Raw genomic sequence first — 20,762 nt, 5'->3', positions numbered from 1 at the left:
AGGGTAGGACTCGAACTAATGGCTTCAAGTTACAAGAAAGGAGATTCCAACTAAACATATGGGAAACTCTGGCAGTTAGAGCTGTTTGACAGTGAAACAGACTCCCTCGAGAGGTTGTGGACGCTCCTTCCTTGGAGGTTTTTAAGCAGAGGCTGGATGGCCATCTGTCATGAACACTTTAGCTGAGATTCCTGCAATTCAGAGGGTTGGATTGGATGAGCCTTGGGTGCCTTCCAACTCTTACAATGCTATGATTCCTTGATAAGACTCACATGGGCCTTGAAGCTAAGGAACAAGAGGGTGGGTAGCAGTGCAATCCTGTACATGTTTACACGTGAGTAAGTTCCAGTGTCTTAAGTGGGGCTTACTGCCAGGCAAGTGTGCATAGAATTGTGGCTCAGTACATATTGACATTATTTCTACATATATCCATTATATCTATATACAATGCTTGGGCCTCACTCATTCACTGACAGAGATATCAAAGGGGGGATAATTTTAAGTCTGAAAACAGTATCTTTCTTTTACGCCCCTTGAAATTCAGAATACAACTGCCTCATCTAGGGATCAGCAGTGAGCATGTCCAGCCAGACCTAAAATAGGGCTTCAGAAGTTCAGTCTTTTTTATTAGACAATGCTGTGTGGGCTAGTGCACAAAGTCTGAGCTTTCCAGCTTCACTCCTCTGTTCCGTAAGTGGGTCCACAGACCATGCAGAGGGTACCTTAGCGTTGCATCAAAACATAGGCTTCTAGCTTGCTTTGCCCTGACACATCGTTATTGCTAAGCCAGTGTCAAGGCCATAGCTTCAAGTTGGCTTGCGGCTGCAGTTCTTTGCCAAAGCAAACTAGTCTCAGGTTCAGACATAATGCTGAGTTCAGCTCTTTTGGAAAGGAGGGAAGCAGAAGTATTTGGCTGCTTGCACAGCCTTCGCCTACCTGGTGCCCTCCAGTTGTTTTGGACTACAACTTCCATCAGCCTCAGCTAACACGGGTGTCCTGGCTGGGGGTGATGGGAGTTGTAGTCCAAAACTGCTGGAGGGCACTAGGTTGGCTGATCCTGTCTTAGCATTATGTGCAAACACGACCAGTCTTTCCTGCATATTTAGATACTCCTTGTGTGAAACAAAAACCTACAGTTGCAAAAACTGAAGGTGAGGAAGGAAGCACATTTGCTTTTCTAGTTTACTCTGACCTAAGTCCTTTCCAGCAAATGAGGGAATTTATTTGTTTCCAATTAACAAAGCTGAATTTGCCCTCAGACCTTAAAATTTGAATGTCTTTCTACCTCTTCTAATTAAGAGCAGCCCGAAGGCTACTTATGTTAATTCATTTAATTGAATAAGAATTTAACGTGGCTCACATTTCATAAGATGGAAACAGAGTTTGGACAGATGATTTATTGATGTGATAGCTGATGGCGTGGAATATTAATTTTTACCAATGTTATATAAAAGACAGAATTTAGAATCATACACCTCACTGCGTGCAGACATAATGATAAACTGCTGGTGCATGCTGCTCTCTTGCTCCTTGAAAATTGGATATAAATAAACAAGGAAGTCTTGACTTTACATTGCATGCAAACCAGGGATTGTGGCTTGTTTCTGCCTAACAACCCCCCATTTACTAGTCATCCTTAAGCCATGTTGCTTTAATGGACTCTGACTTGTTAGTATACTATGATCTTTATTTAGGTGCAATAGGTAGCCAAGTCTTCATGGTTTGTTATTCCCACTCATACCCGGGGAAGAGTGAGAGCAATTGGGCAGCATATACTAATGTGTTGCTTGATTATAGTTAACCATGAAAAGTCAGAAACCCTAGCATATTTTAAGTGTTAACTTGGTCTCTGTGTGCAAGAATCCCAATGTTAGCAATGCTCTCCTTAAGTCTGTTAAAATTGATGAAATGGATGGTGGCGATTTCAGCCCAACTCAGTTACTAATTACCGAGTGCTGTGAGCTTCCTTACAAGCCAGGATCTTAACTTCAAACCATGGTTTAAGATCCTGGCTTGTTCAGGAGCAAGCAACCATAGTTTCCCGGTTTGAATGAAACATGAAGCTGTGGTTAATAAGAGACTTCCCAGTTTAATGACAACTGTGCTGAAGGTGCTGTGTGAGAAAGAGAGCTTAATATGCCAAGGTACTGTAGCCTGAAGCAAGCCTCTGAATTTGTTTAACAAAGTTTGCTCATTTTGCTGAATAATGTCTATGTTCTCTCCTTTTGATGTGCAGACTAATGGTCTTTTGATAATTCTGCCTTCTGATTTGGAAAGTGCTGGATATTGGGCCTATTTTTGCCACATTTGATAGGAATTTATTTGTGGTTGCTTGTATGAGAACTGGGGGATGTTTCCATCCTTCTCATGTGTGATTATATAGTGGAGGGGTGCATAGGCTGCATCTACACTGCTGTGTCTTCAAAAGCCAACAGGCAGCTAGTGCTTCACTGCAGAGTTTACAGCCTGGGAAAATTCCACTTCACACTGAGATGCTTGTAGTTGATCTAGTTTTTGGAATTAGTCCAGTGTTGTGTCCATTAAAACATGATGGCCGGGAGAGAACATAAACCAGCTTGTTGATGATGCTGAGTGAGGAAGGGAATGAAAGTGTTGGCCTTATTGCTTTGGCAACATCCAGTATGAATTGGTTTCCATTATAGAGTCCCCCCAGCCCTTTTAAACGCCACTGCAGTAGATTGGATATTCATTACAGTAGGCATCTGTAATATGAGTGAGGAATGAGGCAGAGACTGGGGCTCTCCATTGTTTTCCCCAGCCTATGCCATGTTCTCAGATATTCTCTTCCCAGAGGTATTGAGTGGCATATAGCAACTTAATTTTTTTTAAAAAATACAATGCTTAAACTCTGCATATTCTTCTGCTGGGGGTCAGGCTAAAATGTAAAAGCAGATTATGCATTTCCTGGTCAAAGATGATGACTAAATTCACATTACATCCAATATTGCTTGTGTTAAAACCTTATTTTCTATCAACACAGTTTAGTATAATATGGAGGCTTCCAACCATTATGCCATTCTCCAGGGCTAAAATGATGTGTACTATAGAGAGAGCTATGTTTAACTCTATACTTCTCTTCCAGAATATCTTCACAAATCACACCTTGGATGTAAATGTGAGGTGGTTAGCTGTGCTTTACTTCAAAAATGGAATTGACCGCTATTGGAGACGTGTGGCACCACAGTAAGGAACACATTCACTGTGCTCTTATTTTGCTATATATATTCTTTTAAAAGTTGCAGTTATGAGAAACGTTTGTGGTTCAGACCAGATTGAAGACTTTATAACAGGGGTTGGCAACCTAAGGCCCATAGGCAGGTAGCAGCCCATGGGGCTTGTCTATTCAGCCCATGGTGACCCCTGCAGCCCTCTGCCACCCGCTCTTACCGGCGCGGTGTGGTGCAAGGACCGATTTCCGGGTTGATGGCGCCTGTGCGCATGTGCATGGGTGCTCCTCTGACCTGGATGTGAGCCAGAAATAGCATGTGTGCACGCGTGCGGGACGGAGAAGCGCCCGTGCACATGTGCGCACGCTATTTCTGGTGCACATCTGGGTCAGAGGAGCTCCAGAAATAGTGTGTGCGCACGGGCGCTCCTCCAACCCAGAAGAGTGGACGTGTGCACACGCTCCGGCCCATCCTCCGACGGACGGAACGTGGGCCGGCCCATCGTTTGGTAAGCTTGCCAACCTCTGCTTTATATCCTATCCTGTATATCCTTTATGCAGTTTACCAAGGGAGAGATTCCTCTATTCACTTCAGAATTCTCTAGCTCTTTCTGTTCTGAACCGGTGTTAAGACTTGTGTGGAGATCAATGGCTAACAATAATTAGGGCTTGCTTTTACAAAGAGTTTGGACACCAACTTCAAACCCAAGTTAACAATAAGCTCTGGTTACGACTGTACTGATGCAAGCCTGTGCCATGTTTAATACAGGGCTAGGGGCAGGGGGAAATTGCTGCAGAGACATTAGGCAAATGCCATCACTATATTCTTTTAGACATTAATTGAAAACTTTTCTGTTTTGGCAATCCTATGATTTAATTGATTATATTTTTTTTTAAAGTTTCATTGATTTTTATCTTTGCTTTAAATTTCTTTGTGGATTTTAACCATTTCCCCCCTGCAATTGTATTTGTATGCTGTTTGGAGAATTCTTTGATGAAGTAGTTTTTACATTTTATTAGTTAATGAAAACTAGCTTCTCCTGTTTGTTTTTTACATCCTTGTTTTCATCCGTTCCTATAACTTTAGGTTGGTATCTTTCATAGGACTAAATATTTAATGCAACTTCATGCACTTTTAACTTAATTTGTGACATGTATATGGGGGAAATATGTTGGTAGAAGAATTCTGAGATTTTCTGAAGGTAGTTCTAGAACTTGGTGCAAATATATTTTATTACTACATAGAATTTATTTCTCTCATTTCATGGGTTTTGATAGCTTCACAAATGTTAGCTAAGTAATCAGATTTTTTTTTAGTGGTGGAGGAAAATGGCTAAATTATAAACCTGATTGTGTGACACTCTTGTGTGGGGAATAAAGATCACTTCTACATTCCTGCAGATGTCAGTATTGCATCACATGAGCAGCTTCAATAAGGCTTTTTTGTTTTTTCATTTTCAATATTCACACAAACCCTTATGCTTAAAGTGCTTTGGGAAATATTGCACCTGGTTATATATGTAAGGTGAATTTATCCTTTTCCATTTTCTGTTGTGTTATGCATTTTCACAGTTGGAAAAATGTTCCGCTTGCCTAAAAAGTAACAAATCTCTTAATTCCCCATGGACTTCCACAAATGTATTTATACATGGCACAGAAACATTTCTTAATGCTAACATTTAAATATGACCCCTAATGCTAGTTAAATTCCTAAAATACTTTGATGGCTTTTGAAAGCTTGGTTTCTTAGCTACGATCCCGAGAAAAATAAGGGGGGAGCCACATAGAGTGGAAGTTTCTTTCTCAATAGCAGCTACACCTTATTCCGCGTTGCCATCTGATTTTAAAATTCATCTGAGTCTTTTGTGCGAAAGTTTGCAGACATAGCCCAGGAAAGAAAGAGAGACTGGCCTCTTGAATAATTAAGCTTTTTATCAACTTCATTATGTTACAGATTACTGATAAAATGTAAAACTTTTCAACTGTCCCTTCAGTTAATCAAACAATCATATTATTTGTATGCGGCCTTTCTAAAGTTAAAAGCAGGCTCAAGGTGGCTTACAACATATAAACAATAACAGTGGTACCTTGGTTTTCGAATGTAATCCGTTCCGGAAGACTGTTCGAGTTCCGAAATGTTCGAAAACCGCAACTCAATAGCCGACAGCTAGGCTTCAGGATCTCGCACACAGCAGAAGCCGCGTTTCCTGTTCGACTTCAGAGACGTGTTTGAAAACCAAAGCATTTACTTCCGGATTTACAGCACTGAGAGTTCCGAAACGTTTTTCAACAGAGACATTCAAAAACCGAGGTACCACTGTACATAACTACAAACATAACATAGTCATAACCAAAACTTCAAAAATACACAACCAAAGTAGTAGTAGTAGTAATAATAATAATAATAATTTATTTTTTATACCCTACCCATCTAGCTGGGTTTCCCCAGCCACTCTGGGCGGCTTCCAACAAAACACTAAAATACAATAACCTATTAAACATTAAAAGCTTCCCTAAACAAGACTGCCTTTAGATGTCTTCAAAAAGTTTGGTAGTTGTTTGTTTTTTTTGACATCTGGTGGGAGGGTGTTCCACAGGGCGGGTGCCACTACTGAGAAGGCCCTCTGCCTGGTTCCCTGTAACTTGGCTTTTCGCAGCAAGGGAACCGCCAGAAGGCCCTCGGCGCTGGACCTCAGTGAACAATTTCTACATCAATAATAAGATCCAAAATAAAGATACAGCTTTTATTCTCACTTGCTGACCTATATGAGCAAAGCAAGCGAAACCTGTGCATTCCTCCTTGGGTATCGTACAGTTGGATCTGAAGGTATCTTCCACTTCCGGAAGGACTGTTTTACTCTTGCTGCTATTCCAGGAGAAAAGTGGAACTACACCCAACTAATATTCTTCAGCTTGAGCAGGAAACATGTAAGAACTGCAGTGGAACCTCTTGTGTCAACACTTATGCAAGCTCTTGTACAAGTCTGCAGAATAGTGCTAATAGCTATTTTCTTTCAGCACATGGTTCTTTGGATCCAATCTGTAGACTTTAGGCTTGTCTCAAACATTACTGGAAAATATGTGTCATTCTTCCAGTATTCTTGCTAAGTAGAAGAAACTCTCAAAACGTTTAGATAGTAAGAAATGAGAAGTTGCATCTATTATGTGTATTTATTTCTTTAAAAACAGTGCTCTTTCAGAAGAGGAGAAATCTACATTACGTGCAGGGCTTATTGCCAATTTCAATGAGCCAATAAATCAGGTTAGTGATTATTACATAAAAAAAATCATATTAACACTCTAAGGCTGTATCTTGTAATTTTAAAGTTTAACATTAGAATTAAGTGGTTTTGGGATGGTTATTATTTTTATAAAAGAAGCCTATTAAATGAAGAAATAATTCCTGCTAAATCTCAGAGAGATGATATTATTAATGGTGGTAAATTAGCATAGCCAGCAAGTGTATCCATTGTGTATGTAGAAGACAAGTCAGAGATTTGTAAGGTTAATCATTTTTACTCTTTGTTTTCTGTTCCTAATTTTCAATAGAATTGTTGGTAGAACAAAACCTTAGCATCTAAGTGACTTATTTTGCAGGATGACGGCCTACTTTTATCAGATTTATCACCTGATCTGAGAAAGCAGCAGCTGTCAGGTGTTAGGTGCATTTCTAGACAATTGAATGTGGGACAGCACAGCCTTATCTGTGGGGTGAGATGGGCAGGATGATAAAGTGTTCAAGCTGGAGATAGTTGAGTGTGAAGTTTGTTGGAGCAAAGATAGGCAAGAGTCTTAGATAGGCAAGAGTCTTGTGGACCTTTAAAGACTCTTACAGAAAAGGCAACCAAAATTATTATGGGGGTGGGGCAGTTCCCTTATGAGGAAAGGTTACAAAATTTGGGGCTTTTCAGTTTAGAGAAAAGTCACGTAAGAGGCAACGTAACAAAAGTGTATACAATTATTCATGGTATAGAGAAAGTCGGTAGAGATAAGTTCTTATAATGCTACAACTCATGGACATCACCTGAAGCTGAGTGTTTGAGGTTTGTCTGTGTAGATAAACTGTGGAATTTGCTCCCACTAGAGTAGTGATTGCCAGCAATTTAGATGGCTTTCAAAGATTAGACAGATTCATGGAAGATAAGATTACCAGTGGCTACTAGCCCTGAAGGCTATGTTCTACCTCCACAGTCAGAGGTAATATGCCTCTGAATATCATTTTTTGGCGGGATCACAGGTCAGGAGAATGCTGTTGCGCTCAGGTGCTTCTGACAGGCTTCCCATAGGCACTTGGTTGACCACTGACTGTGAAAACAGGACGCTGGACTCAATAGACTTTCCAGATGAGGAAGGAAAAAATCCTATGAGCTGGGGAGACCCAAAAGACCCCCTGAGGACTGAGCATGCTCAGTGGCCATAGAATACTGACTGACTTCTGGCGCAGTGGAAATAGGAAACTGGATCAGAGCAGGAAAGGAATGACTGATTGGAACATTCCTTGTTCTTAAATCTTAAATTTTGAATTGACTTAATTTATCAGCTTTGCAAAATGTTGGCTGAAATTTCATCAGATGTGTGAGGCTATTTAAGATGGAAACCAGTCACTTTAACCAGGACTGACTCCCCTTTGGATTGTCGCCATATGCGCCTGCTGTCTTAACTGCGTTTCCTTTGGTTGCCTTTGCAGATTGCCACTCAGATTTCTGTGTTGATTGCCAAAGTCGCGAGGCTGGATTGCCCTAGGCAGTGGCCGGAACTTATTCCCACTCTTGTCGAATCTGTTAAAATTCAAGATGATCTTCGACAGCACAGAGCTCTACTTACCTTCTACCACGTCACAAAGACTTTGGCATCTAAACGGCTTGCTGCAGATAGAAAACTTTTCTATGATGTAAGTATCCCTTCCAATAATGCAGTCTTTGAGTCAGATTAGTTTCTCCTATCAGGCATGCTATTTCATTTCTTCTGATCCCCACGTTTTAGAAGAGAGTAATATGACAGCAGCATGCAACTGGGAACACAGGAAGCTGCTGCCCAAGGGAACTCCAGTTTGAAAGTATTTCTTTTTAACCTTCGTTGTAGTTGATGACAGCCTGCTGGCAAAATGTGTCATTTTGATCAAGCGCTCCTTTACAGCGCAATATCAGACAATTCAGTCAATTTAATGTAATGTTTCCCAGTCTCCTGACCACGATGAAACGATCCAACCTCCTCCTCTGCTGTTGAATCCCCCTACTTCCACTGTCATTATCTAGTGGTTAAAGCAACGGCCTAGACCCTCGTAGACCAGGGTTCAAATCTCCACTCAGCCATGAAGCTCTCTGGGTGATCTTGGGCCAGTCACTGTCTCTCAACTTTACCTACCACACAGGATTGTGAGGATAAAATGGGTTGAGATATACTGTGTTTTTCACTCTATAGAACGCACCGGACCATAGGAGGGGGAGAACAGGGGGAAAAATTCTCCCCCTCTCTGCTCAGCGCCCCTTCAGCGAAGCGACAGGAGAAGCGGAGCCCCTTCCATTTCTCCACCCACTTCACTGAAGGGGCGCTGCGCAGAGAGGGAAAACTGTGCAGCACCTCTCCAGCGAAGCGAAGCCTGGAGAGCAAGAGGGATTGGTGTGCACCGACCCCTCTTGCTCTCCAGGCTTCAGACGGCTATCCGCAAGCCTTCGGAGCACGGGGGAAACTCCTGCTGCGCTCTGAAGGCTTGCGGATAGCTGCCTGAAGCCCCCAGAGTGCAGCGGGAGTTCCCCCTGCGCTCTGGGGGCTTCAGGCGACTTCAGCGAAAGCAACGTGAAGCCTCCGGAGCGCGGGGGGAGCTCTCCCTCTGCGCTTCGGAGGCTTTGCGCTGCTATCGCTGAAGCCAAGGAGCCTGCATTCGTCCCATAGGACGCACACACATTTCCCCTTAATTTTTGGAGGGGGAAAAGTGCGTCCTATAGAGTGAAAAATACGGTAAATGTAACAAAGAAATAAAATTGTGTCTGCACCTTGGTTAACATAAACCAGCAGCTAGCTATAAACCATCATTTGAAACCAGCTTCAAACTATCGTTTTCTGTTCCATTGTAAGTTTTTCCCCTCACTGCAGACGTGCCACGGTTGCTGTTGAAGTGGAATTGGGAGGAGACGGCACACAAAACCCTCAGTGCACTTTACAATTGCTGCTAAGAGAAATGGGAAGGCTTGCATTATTTTCAGGGTCAGGGTGAATGTATTTGGATTTTATTTCGTATGTAAAGGATGCACCCTTTTCTTTCTAATACACCTAGTGTTTCTTAACTAGGAAAGCAGCCTAAAATATTTTAAATGAATAGCTAAATAAATCATCTTCAGATCTTGAACTTCATACACACCATACATTTAAAGAACATTCTCTCACCTCAAGAATCCTGGGAACCAGTTTGTTAAGGGTGTTGGAAATTTGTAGCTCTGTAAGGGGGTAAACTACAGTTTACAGGATTTCTGACAGGGTGTGTGTGTTTTAAATGTGTGGTGTGTATTCAACCAAAGTACTCATCTTACTTTGCAGGCAGTCCTCAGTCATGGTTTAGATTCAGATGCAGCATAACTAAGGAAAACAAGCCAGGTCTAGGTATTATTCTTACACACATTATACCAGTAAAGGTGATCTTTTCTATTTAATAGAAACTGTGACGTGGTTCTGAATTAAGCATTAATAGTTATGATATTGTATGCGAGCTTATGTTCCTGTTCTGTTATTTGGGGACTAAAACAAGCCTTTTCTCTGGCTTTATATTTCTTTAACTGTACTTTTTCGAAATGATAAACCCCATGTAAGAAGCTTAATTTTGATGAGCCCAACACAAAGGTTTACAGTGGGAATACATAATTTTTTTTTAAGGGCAGTGATATTGAACAGTCTGGAGCACAATGTACAGGACAGCAGATGGGATTTCCTCCCATGAGAGGGTGTGTGTAGAATCTTTGATATGTAGAAAGCATGCTGATATTCCTGCAGAATAAAAAGAAAACCAATCTATTTTCTGGAAAAGCAATTGCATTTTAAGACAAATTGGGTAATGTCTGAAACAAAAGTACTTGCACAACATTTTTTTAATTTACAGCCATCTGTCTCCATCTTGCAGTGTTGTGAGATAATTTAAATAACTTTGGGTGGGGGAAGTTTAATTAATTTGAATTTTGCTTAGCTGTGTTTCTGTCATTATCATAGTTTTAACACAGTGCTTATACCCGGAATATTTTTTCAGCTTGTTTAAGGACTAGCTTGTACTTTGTCATGTACATTTTGCTAATCACTACAGCTGTTTTCATAGTACAGCATATAGGCTCACCTTCAGAAATGTATATGTTAACGTCTGAGTTCTGTGTGTGTCATTGTGTACATTACTGAAATCTTAATGACAAAGGCCCAATTCAGATAATCACTTTCTAAACCATAGCTTAGATGATTGAGAACCATGTGTTCACCTTTCCTCCTTCATATGTGACAGGACAGAGCAAGCCACAACTTTGTGTCACAAACCATGGTTAGCCTTGCACTTCCATACTCCTCATCCCCACCCCTTCGCAGGTTAGACAACTGAGCTTTTACTTTTAGAAGCCACGGTTTTGTGCCACATGTGAACTCAAGGAACTGTGGATTGTTCTGATCAAGTACAGTTACAACAAAACAGGATATCAAGTTTGATCCTGGTACTGTTTTAGCTGATTATGTTTAGAACAAACCTCAACTCCCCGAATTCATGTCCCTGAACTCCCTGTCTTCCACTGCCTCCCACAGTTTGGTCAAACTCATGCTGGTAGCTTCAAGAACATTGTCCAACCACCTCGTCCTTTGTCGTCCCCTTCTCCTTGTGCCCTCCATTTTTCCCAACATCAGGGTCTTTTCCAGGGAGTCTTCTCTTCTCATGAGGTGGCCAAAGTATTGGAGCCTCAGCTTCAGGATCTGTCCTTCCAGTGAGCACTCAGGACTGATTTCCTTCAGAATGGATAGGTTTGATCTTCTTGCAGTCCATGGGACTCTCAAGAGTTCATATGTGTTGCAAAATTGTGGTTTGCTTTAAAACTGCAATTGGGGAAGGGGGAGTGTTAAAGGCCAAGGCTCACCATGGTTCATTGCTGATCATCAAAACCACATGGTTTATGATGATCTGAACTGGGACAAAGTCTGCCAGTGAGTTTAGTAAAATGTCAAACTCAGTAGAAGTATTCACATACACTGATGTTTGTCTCAATTCTGTTGAAAAGAAAACATTTTCTCTCTCAATGTGAGACTGGATGTGGCTAGATTTTATTTGCTGTGTGCATAGGAATATGCATAATTTTCTTTGGCTTGTTTCAGACTAAGAACAAACTGAGTGTTCCATATTTATGTAAAAGCTCCAAATGTTCAACCATTGTTAAGTGATTGGAATTGATTCTCGTCACAACCATGTTTCACATTCCACTTTTGGGATCTGGTTAGTTTCAACAGTGCTTAAGATAGGTTGTTCCCTTAAAGGCATAGAGGAGACTTTAGTGAGAAGAAAGGAGCACATGATCAGAACTGTTTTATTTTTAAAAATATTTATTTTAAAAAATATTTATTTATTTCTGATATTTATAAACTGCTTTTCACCACAGATGATTTTCCATCACCGTAAAAAATACACTATTAAGAACAGTTTCAGTTAAAACAGTCATGAGTGAAGCTGTATTCCAAAAAAACACTTATTAATATATAAACCCCTTTGAGCTCACTGAGACTTATTGTACTTTGCATTGTGCTGCTGTGTCCTAATAAATCCATTGGAACAAGTTAGTCATGACTACCTTAAACGCCATTACTTTCCGTGGGATTTAGGCATGATTAATATAGTTGGATTGGTTCACTGTGTTCCATTAACAAGAACTATTTTGACTAGTAATTTATTTATTTTTTACATTGCAGTTAGCTTCTGGAATTTACAGCTTTACCTGTTCCCTGTGGAATCACCATACAGATACATTCCTTCAACAGATTTGTACTAAAGATGAAACTGCTATGAGCAACTCGCTAGAAAGAACTCTTTTATCACTGAAAGGTAATTAACAAAATGTGTCAGATCAGTATGAATGTGCACAGTAAGGTGGGCTTTCAAATTTTTTACTAATGGAGTAAGACATTCTGTGTCTTCAGAGAGTTGCATTTGCATAGGGATCATAAGAGATTTTATTTTATTGGTGTCATTCACTGGTTGCTGAGGGCTATGCAAAATTCTTTCCAGCATTTGGTGCTTTTCTAGACTGGTCTCGGAATACAGATTTATGTTAATTTTGAAAGCCCAGGATTCCTAAGAGCATTTTGTATGTCTCTCCTACAGGGCCAGGTAAAATTGAGCCATTCATATTTTATACTGGTAGGATGTTCCATCCAAACACTCTTTGTTCCAAACTGCACATTCATTATATCCTTGGCACTCTTTGTTTCAACTTGCATACATGTTTTGTCTTGAGCCGCAGCTTATCATAAAAATATTGAAAGAGCACATTGGATTCCTGCTTTAAGACATGGGAGTGTGGGTAAAAAAAAATCGCATTCCCTCTTGAAACAGCAACCAAAATATTCTGTGACCCTTTGGAACTGATTTTGTTAGATTTTCTTCCTTTATCTGCTGCTGGTTTTGCTCATTAGTGGAATACTAACAATGTCGTGATAGAGTGAGAAGCCAAATGTTTAAAACTTCCAGTTTATTTGTTTATTATTTGTTAAAGAAATGTTTGATATTTTAAGAAATGGGAACATTTTGCCGCAGGGGTTGTTCACTGTGTTGGCTATTAGACCATGAGTGGCTTTCATGGGAGTTGTAATATTTTATGGAGCAGTAATATTACTATTACTTCATTTTTCAGTGCTTCGTAAATTGACTGTTCATGGGTTTGTGGAACCTCATCGGAACGTAGAGGTGATGGTAAGCAAGTCGGATCCTTTATTTTTATAAGTATATTGGGCCTCGCTCCTTCTTTCCCATTATGATTAAAATGTCATCTTCAAACTGCGACAGTGTTAATACTACAATGGATGTCTAGAAAAGATTTGTCTGGCAAGAAGTTAGGAGTTGATGTTTGTACGGGTGCCCTTTGGACACCTGGCCATGCAGGTTTAGAATCAGCGTAGCATATTGTGAAAGGGACGCGGGTGGCGCTGTGGTCTAAACCACTGAGCCTCTTGGGCTTGCCGATCAGAAGATTGGCGGTTCGAATCCCCGTGACGGGGTGAGCTTCCGTTGCTCGGTCCCTGCTCCTGACAACCTAGCAGTTTGAAAGCACGTCAAAGTGCAAGTAGATAAATAGGTACCGCTCCGGCGGGAAGGTAAACAGCGTTTCCGTGCGCTGCTCTGGTTCACCAGAAGCGGCTTAGTCATGACCCGGAATCTGTACGCTGGCTTCCTCGCCCAATAAAGCAAGATGAGCGCTGCAACCCCAGAATCGGCCACGACTGGACCTAATGGTCAGGGGTCCTTTACCTTTACCTAGCGTATTGTAGTATATTGCGGCATCTCCACCCCCATCATTCAGCCTGGACACTGAGCTCCGAGGCCCTTCTGGCGGTTGCCCCCCTGCAAGAAGTGAGGCTACAGGGAACCAGGCAGAGGGCCTTTTCGGTAGTGGCCCCCACCCTGTGGAATGCCCTCCCATCCGATGTCAAGGAAATAAACAACCATCTGACTTTTAGAAGACATCTGAAGGCAGCCCTGTTTAGGGAAGCTTTTAATGTTTGATGTTTTGTTGTGTTTTTAATAAAGTGACCAGGGAAACCCAGCCAGATGGGTGGGGTATAAATTTTACTTACTTACTTATTTATTGAATTTGACTTGATTTGATTTTTCTGAAAGCTTTTAAAGTAGTGACAACAGGTACAAAAGGAATGTGAAGTATGCTGCTGTATAGTAGCTTTGTTAAAAATGTATATATGTTGGGGAGAGGTCCCCCAGTACCTATTATGTTGATTAAATACTTTTTAGAGCAAATAATAATGTTGTGCAAAGAAGCATGATTGCTTATAGGTTGACATGTGGAATTCTGTACCCTTTTGTACTTTAAAATGTTACTTTTACATCTTCTAGGGATTTCTCCATGCAGTATTTGAGCGGTTGAAACAATTTTTGGAGTGTAGTAAGTATTGTCCCGCCTTATGGATTATATTTTACACCTTAAGATAAATAGTGCCATCTGAGGTAGCAGGAAAAAAATGTGTCATGCAGTGCAATACTTTGCTTGCTATAGGTGTGTTCTTCTGTATCCAAAGAGACTTGCTCCTTAGTCAGTTTAAGGTTGCAGTTTTAGGCTGCAATTCTATGCATGCTTACTTGGGAGTAAATCCCATTGAACTCAGAGGATCTTGCTTCTGAGAAGATCTGTTTAGTTTCTGTTGCCAAACGACAAATGCTTCTTAACCAAAGGAATTAATATTAGCAACAGTTAACTGCAAAAAAGAAGCCATTTAAGCAAGATGTTCACAAGAATGCATGTATGGGTTTTGAAATTTAAACTGGAAACTTCCTGGCTCAGTCTCTTCACCACAACTACAGCAGCTATGTGGAATATCCGAATTCCTATCCATTAATTACATTATGTTTCTCTTGAGTGTGTTTTGTTCATCACATCACAGCTTCTATGTACCTAAAATGTGCATTTTGCTCAATTGGAGTATTGTTGGCACCAACTTTACTTTACAAAATATGGCAGTTTTCAGTTACACTTAAAAAGAAGCTTATGCTGCAATAAATCTGTTAGTCTTTAAGATGTCACAAGACTTTTTTTCTTCTTTTGCATGTTTACTACAACAAACAAGCATGTCTTCTCCTTTGGCTGTCAATAATAATTGAATTTTTTTGCTGTTGTTTACCAGGTAAAAGTATAGAAGCAGATCATGTCTGCAGAGATCGCCTAGAAAAGACTATAATTCTTTTTACTAAAGTGGTAAGTTTCACTAAAGTGGTAAATTTCACTAGATTATTTTCAGCCAAATAATCTTGGCGAATTAGCTTCATGTGGTCAGTTTTAATACTGTGGTTTTTTTAAAAAAATGGATCAATTCAGCAGAATAAATTAGTCACAATGAAGGGGAAGGGCCTGGGACGGAGGCAGACACAGAACATCCAACTCATCATTCTAAAGAGCTGACTATATCAACAAGCTGTTTTCAATTGCTTTTCTTTTTATTTGGTTTTTGTAATGCACTTTCTTATTCACTGATCTCTTATTATTAACCAATTGTGTTTTTTGTTTGTATTTCTCTTATGATAATCCTGTTACTGTCCCCCTTGCTTTTTAGCTTTTAGATTTCTTGGACCAGCATCCTTTTTCATTCACCCCTCTAATTCAGAGATCGTTGGAATTTGCTGTCAGCTATGTTTTCACAGAGGCTGGCAAAGGAGTTGTGTTTGAGCGATTTATTGTCCAGTGCATGAATCTGATTAAGATGATAGTCAAAAATTATGCTTACAAGCCATCCAAAAATGTGGAAGGTAATTTGGCTCTTTTCATTTTTGGAATGTTATATAAGTCTTGATAGTGATTTATTCCTTTTTGGACATAGATGAATGAATTATGGATTTATTTCATGTGAACTATTTTACTGCAGATAGCAGCCCTGAAACTCTTGAAGCTCATAAGATAAAGGTGTCGTTCTTCACATACCCAACATTAACAGAGATATGCAGGCGGTTGGTCACTCAGTATTTCCTGCTAACTGAAGAAGAGCTAACAATGTGGGAAGAGGACCCAGAAGGCTTTAGTAAGAAGCTGTTATTTATTTCAGCCTAATTGTAGTTTAAGGTACAATGCGTACTTTCCATTATTATCTAGGAATAATGTTGATGTTAGCAGCATGTGTAATGTTGTATGATTGTTAACTAATTCCAGAAGCCCTTTTATGTACAAAGTTATACGTTTTTATTTAACCAACATATGTAATTTAAAAACAGTATGTACTTGATTGTGTAAAATTTATTTTTATGTTGCAGCTGTGGAAGAGACAGGTGGAGATTCTTGGAAATATAGTATCAGGGTAAGCATACTGCTTAAAATTCACACCAACATCTTACTACTTTGAATATGGACATTAAACTTGACGTTACTGTATGTACATCGTCCTGACAGGACCCTCTGGCACGCTACCAAAGAGCTCTAAATCCAGGCAGACTTCAGGCTATGCTACTGTTTCCTACATTGTTTTCTTCCTGGCTGGAAGGTTTCACACTTGCTCTGACCATTTGCTCCGGTGCTAAACCTCCCACCCAGGAAGAGAGCAGAGTGGTGATAATTGTGCAGTCTTTGAACTCTGCAGTTTTCAAGTCCCAAGTATTCCTGGAGGAAAGGATAGAAAGCGTTGTGATCAGCACAGCGGAACGCTTCTGTGGGTTCATGCTCTCTGTGAAATTGGTATGTCATGCTGATATAGATTCAAGTAATAACACCCTTGTTTATTACCGGATACAAACCCTTTCTGAAATCTTTCATCAGACTTGCCCGTGGCATAAAGCAAAGCAGATATTTTGTGGCTAGGTTCAGATCTACATGGTGGCCTTGGCCAGGGGCTTTGGCATGTGTGTTCGTGCACACACACACACACACACAAACACACACACACACATTTCCCAAGTTCCTCTCCTAATAGCAGAGATTCTGCATGTTTTCAAGCATTTATTTTCACACTTGTTATGAGTCCTGTGGATACGTCATGGAGGGGATGGTTAGATCCAGAGGAGAAATGGGAGGAGCTTGTGGAGTTGGAGCTGGAAGGGTCCTAGCAGGATGCAGGAAGTGAAATCAGGATCCCAAGAAGTATCAGAGCCCAGGGAGGAGACCAGTAGTCTAGGGAGTGGAGATTTGGATCCAGGGGAGGGACCGGGCAGGTTGGCAGAAGAGTGTGACATTGGACACCCCAGTTTAATACCTCCTGCTGTAGAGCTGCCTCCTGTCAGAGAGGAGTCTTCTTCTGGGGGAGGCCACTGAGCAAATTGGATGCTGAGCTGGCGCCAGCATTGCCTCCATTTGCAAGGGCATGAAGATGCCAGCACCGGTGCAAACAAACCTCTCAGACCCAAACCCTTAAAGGGACTGTCCACTCACTTGCCAAGTCCTAGGATAGTAGACCAGTATGAAGTAAGCAGCACATAAGCGGCACACAAAACACTACCAAACCATTCTACGTTCTAATCACCCTGTCTAACTCTTGTGCCGATCAGAAGGACTTGCCGATCAGAAGGTTGGCGGTTCGAATCTCCGCGACGGGGTGAGCTCCCGTTGCTCAGTCCCTGCTCCTGCCCACCTAGCAGATCGAAAGCACGTCAAAGTGCAAGTAGATAAATAGGAGCCGCTCCGGCGGGAAGGTAAATGGTGTTTCCGTGCGCTGCTCTGGTTCGCCAGAAGCGGCTTAGTCATGCTGGCCACATGACCCGGAAGCTGTATGCCAGCTCCCTTGGCCAATAAAGCGAGATGAGCGCCGCAACCCCAGAGTTGGTCACGACTGGACCTAATGGTCAGGGGTCCCTTTACCTTATGTGCTGCTTACTTCATACTGGTCTACTATGAGAATTGGCAGCATAGGTTCATTTTTTCAAGTCCTAGGATAGTGGCTGCTTGCTATTTTAAGAGCTGTGCCTGCCCTGCTTGTCAAAAAGAAGATACAGGGAGCATGTTACTTGTTGGATCAATGTCTTAGCTTGTGCTTAGCAAATAGTCCAGGCATGTCCAAAGTCCGTTTCGGTGGCCTAATCCGGCCAGCCGGTCAATTTAATCTGGCCCCTGTGGCAGTATATGTCCTAAAAAACCTCAAAAACTTTGGTCAGCCCTCACGCATGTTCACTTCATCAAATCTGGCCCTCTTTGAAAAAAGTTTGGGCACTTCTGAAATAGTATATACCTCTTAAGTAACTGCTGCACCTAGTGCTAGTGATGGGTGAAATATTGCCACATAATGATTGGAAGCTTAAGCCCTATTCAGTTATGATCATGGTTTCACGCTGTTTCAAGCGAATTCTGTACTCATTCTTTTCGGTCAGTTGTGTCTATTTGGGGCTCAGCTGTATTAATTTACTTTGTAAATGCTCAGTTCATACCTTTAAGAACAATTTCCCGATGTTTATAATTCCAGGATGTGTTTCACTTTTGCTGCCGTGTCATATTTAGCAATTTCCTCAATAGTGCCTTTTTAAAATGAATTTGCTTAGCATATTTTTGCCCTAAATAATGAACAGTTCTTTTCCCTCCCCAGCCATGCACAGAAGTGCTCTTCATTGATATTTTTCACGAATACAATCAGACTCTCACTCCAGTTCTGCTAGAAATGGTTCATACTCTACAAGGTACCTTTTTTAAAAAAAAAAAAAAGTTTTGATTAAAATTATATATTGTACGGAACGCTGAGCAGCACTTAACATTTTCATTGTAAAATAGTAGTCCTTCTAGTTCTTTTTGGTTTTGTTTGTAGTCAAACATGTGTGCACAAGGATGAAACTCTAGAACAGGCATAGGCAAATGCAGCCCTCCAGATGTTTTGGGACTATAACTCCCATCATCCCTAACTAACAGGACCAGTGGTCAGGGATGATGGGAGTTGTAGTCCCGAAACATCTGGAGGGCTGAGTTTGCCCATGCCTGCTCTAGAAGACTTTCCAAATCAGCTTAGTGAACTCAGTTTCTCTGGAGACTCCCCAGGCAAGCCCTACCCTGGCTGCGCTTCCTGCTTGCCTGTACATTCAAACGTCCTTCTTCATGTAGAGGAGCTCCACACATGTACACTGGTGTGTAAATAGAACTCTCTGTTGGATGTAGTTTGAGCACGCAGACATTGGGGAGTATAGAAGTGGAGACTTTGCTAATGTGGTCCTGCGACCTCTTTACAGTCTTTCAATACACGGAAGCAGGGCTTTAATTTCACTGCATTCTGCATATTATAGTTGCTCTATACCTTTGCCTTATCTCATAATAAATAAAATTTTAAAAACCCAATGCTGTTCTTACTCAAATCCTATTTGTGTTATAACATTTTTACACTTTGTTTTAAAGTATTCAACATCAATACAATGTAACAAATTATATTGTTAGGCGAATCTCCGAAATACTTGCCCCTCATAGATTCTCTCTTCCCACTTTAAGGGGAAGAATAAAAATCTTAACGCATCAGAAACCCTGCTTTTGCAATGAACACTACATATTATTTATTTAAATACATTTTGCTGCATTATGGATTTACTTGCTTTTTAATTATTTATTTTCAGGTCCTACTAACATGGATGATACCCAAACTCTGCTGATTAAAGATGCTGGTAAATTCTGGGGTTTTTTTTGCATTTTAAATAGAGAGACTGGCAGTTGCTTGTTTTTTTTAATCTGTTTTAATAACTGACAGGATTAGAATGTTCCAAGATTTTGAAAGCCAGTATTGGAACAATCAACTGAAGTTGGGAGGGCTGCAATAGCTTTGGAATACAGCTTGAGGTGTAGTTTTTGTGGAACTACTGTTCTTTTAAGTTGCTTTTAATAAAGCTGCACTCCTATACCGTCTTAACTGGAGAAGCCTCATTGCATGTGGGAAGTGGGCCACGGCAGGAAGGAGAGAAAGGTGAAGAAGTCCATTGCAGAAGTCTGTTCTGATTGCGCACAGATATTATTGCATACACCTCTCTCTCTCTCTCTCTCTCTCTCTCTCTCTCTCTCTCTCCACCCTTGCACCTGAGTTACTTTTCTTGTTGAATTGATGTATTTAAAAGACATCATTCAATTAAGTAGATTTGTTTTGCAAAAGAGGCTACAGTATTTTGATTTATTCCCCCCCCCCCCTTCAGTGTACAATGCAGTTGGCCTGGCAGCATATGAGCTATTTGACAGTGTGGATTTCGATCAGTGGTTCAGAAACCAGCTGCTAGCGGAATTGCAAATCACTCATAACAGGTACAAGCCCCTTTCTGTTGGCTGTCAATATAAATTCCACAAGCTTTGGTATGAAGTCTTAACTCGTCCGTTACGCTTTGCAGTTCTTCACTTTCACATTGGTATTTGCAGTAGATTTCTCTGCTTTCAAAAAAGCAATAAATATGCAGTATCTTTTATTGATGCATCAGCTTTTGATCTGGCAGCATGCCTGTTTTGAATTGCATGGAATTCTCCAATGGCTTGCCGCCTTGTTCTAGATCTGGGTCTGACACAGCTGTTGGCCCAGCCAGCTGCCTCGACTGCTTTGACTTCTCTCAGTTCTTTGTCCCTGTTGTACGGTTTGCTACGTGCAGGTCTTATGGGGCTTGAAATCAAGTAAATCGCCCTGCAGCACCATGCACCTTGGCAGCACTCTATAAGTAACAACTTCACTTGGGTTGCAATAATGCAAAGTATCTTAAGATTTACTGTATCATAATCCCCGTATTGTCAAGGCGTAGTGTTGAATATTCTTTGAATAGCTAACTGCATCATAATATAAAATTAAAATCTAAATGATGACTGGTCTTTATGAAACTAAGGTGTTAGTTCAAGGACATTTATTTTTAAAAATATAAAAGTTCTATCCTTGACACTAATGAATATTAAGGATTGTGAGGATTGTAGTGCCAAAATATCTTCCTAGAGAC

General features: G+C 40.8%; 1 protein-coding gene across 5 annotated transcripts in view; it reads left to right on the top strand.

The window, feature by feature from the left end:
- IPO11 (importin 11) overlaps positions 1 to 20,762 on the top strand; it is a 70,297-nt gene that overhangs the window by 6,972 nt on the left and 42,563 nt on the right. For all 5 annotated transcript variants that reach the window (XM_083403828.1, XM_083403827.1, XM_083403829.1 and 2 more), the window contains exons 3-15: positions 3,104 to 3,204; positions 6,377 to 6,449; positions 7,875 to 8,078; positions 12,104 to 12,236; positions 13,045 to 13,103; positions 14,259 to 14,307; positions 15,044 to 15,114; positions 15,470 to 15,662; positions 15,779 to 15,931; positions 16,161 to 16,204; positions 18,413 to 18,503; positions 19,419 to 19,466; positions 19,986 to 20,091. In XM_083403828.1, coding sequence (XP_083259954.1) covers positions 3,104 to 3,204; positions 6,377 to 6,449; positions 7,875 to 8,078; positions 12,104 to 12,236; positions 13,045 to 13,103; positions 14,259 to 14,307; positions 15,044 to 15,114; positions 15,470 to 15,662; positions 15,779 to 15,931; positions 16,161 to 16,204; positions 18,413 to 18,503; positions 19,419 to 19,466; positions 19,986 to 20,091 — 1,325 coding nt within the window. The remainder of the gene's footprint in view (positions 1 to 3,103; positions 3,205 to 6,376; positions 6,450 to 7,874; positions 8,079 to 12,103; positions 12,237 to 13,044; positions 13,104 to 14,258; positions 14,308 to 15,043; positions 15,115 to 15,469; positions 15,663 to 15,778; positions 15,932 to 16,160; positions 16,205 to 18,412; positions 18,504 to 19,418; positions 19,467 to 19,985; positions 20,092 to 20,762) is intronic.

The sequence above is a fragment of the Podarcis tiliguerta genome (assembly GCF_965153285.1).
Source record: "Podarcis tiliguerta genome assembly, chromosome: 11".
Classification (NCBI taxonomy): Eukaryota; Metazoa; Chordata; class Lepidosauria; order Squamata; family Lacertidae; genus Podarcis; species Podarcis tiliguerta.
This window is presented reverse-complemented; position numbering and strand designations above follow the sequence as displayed.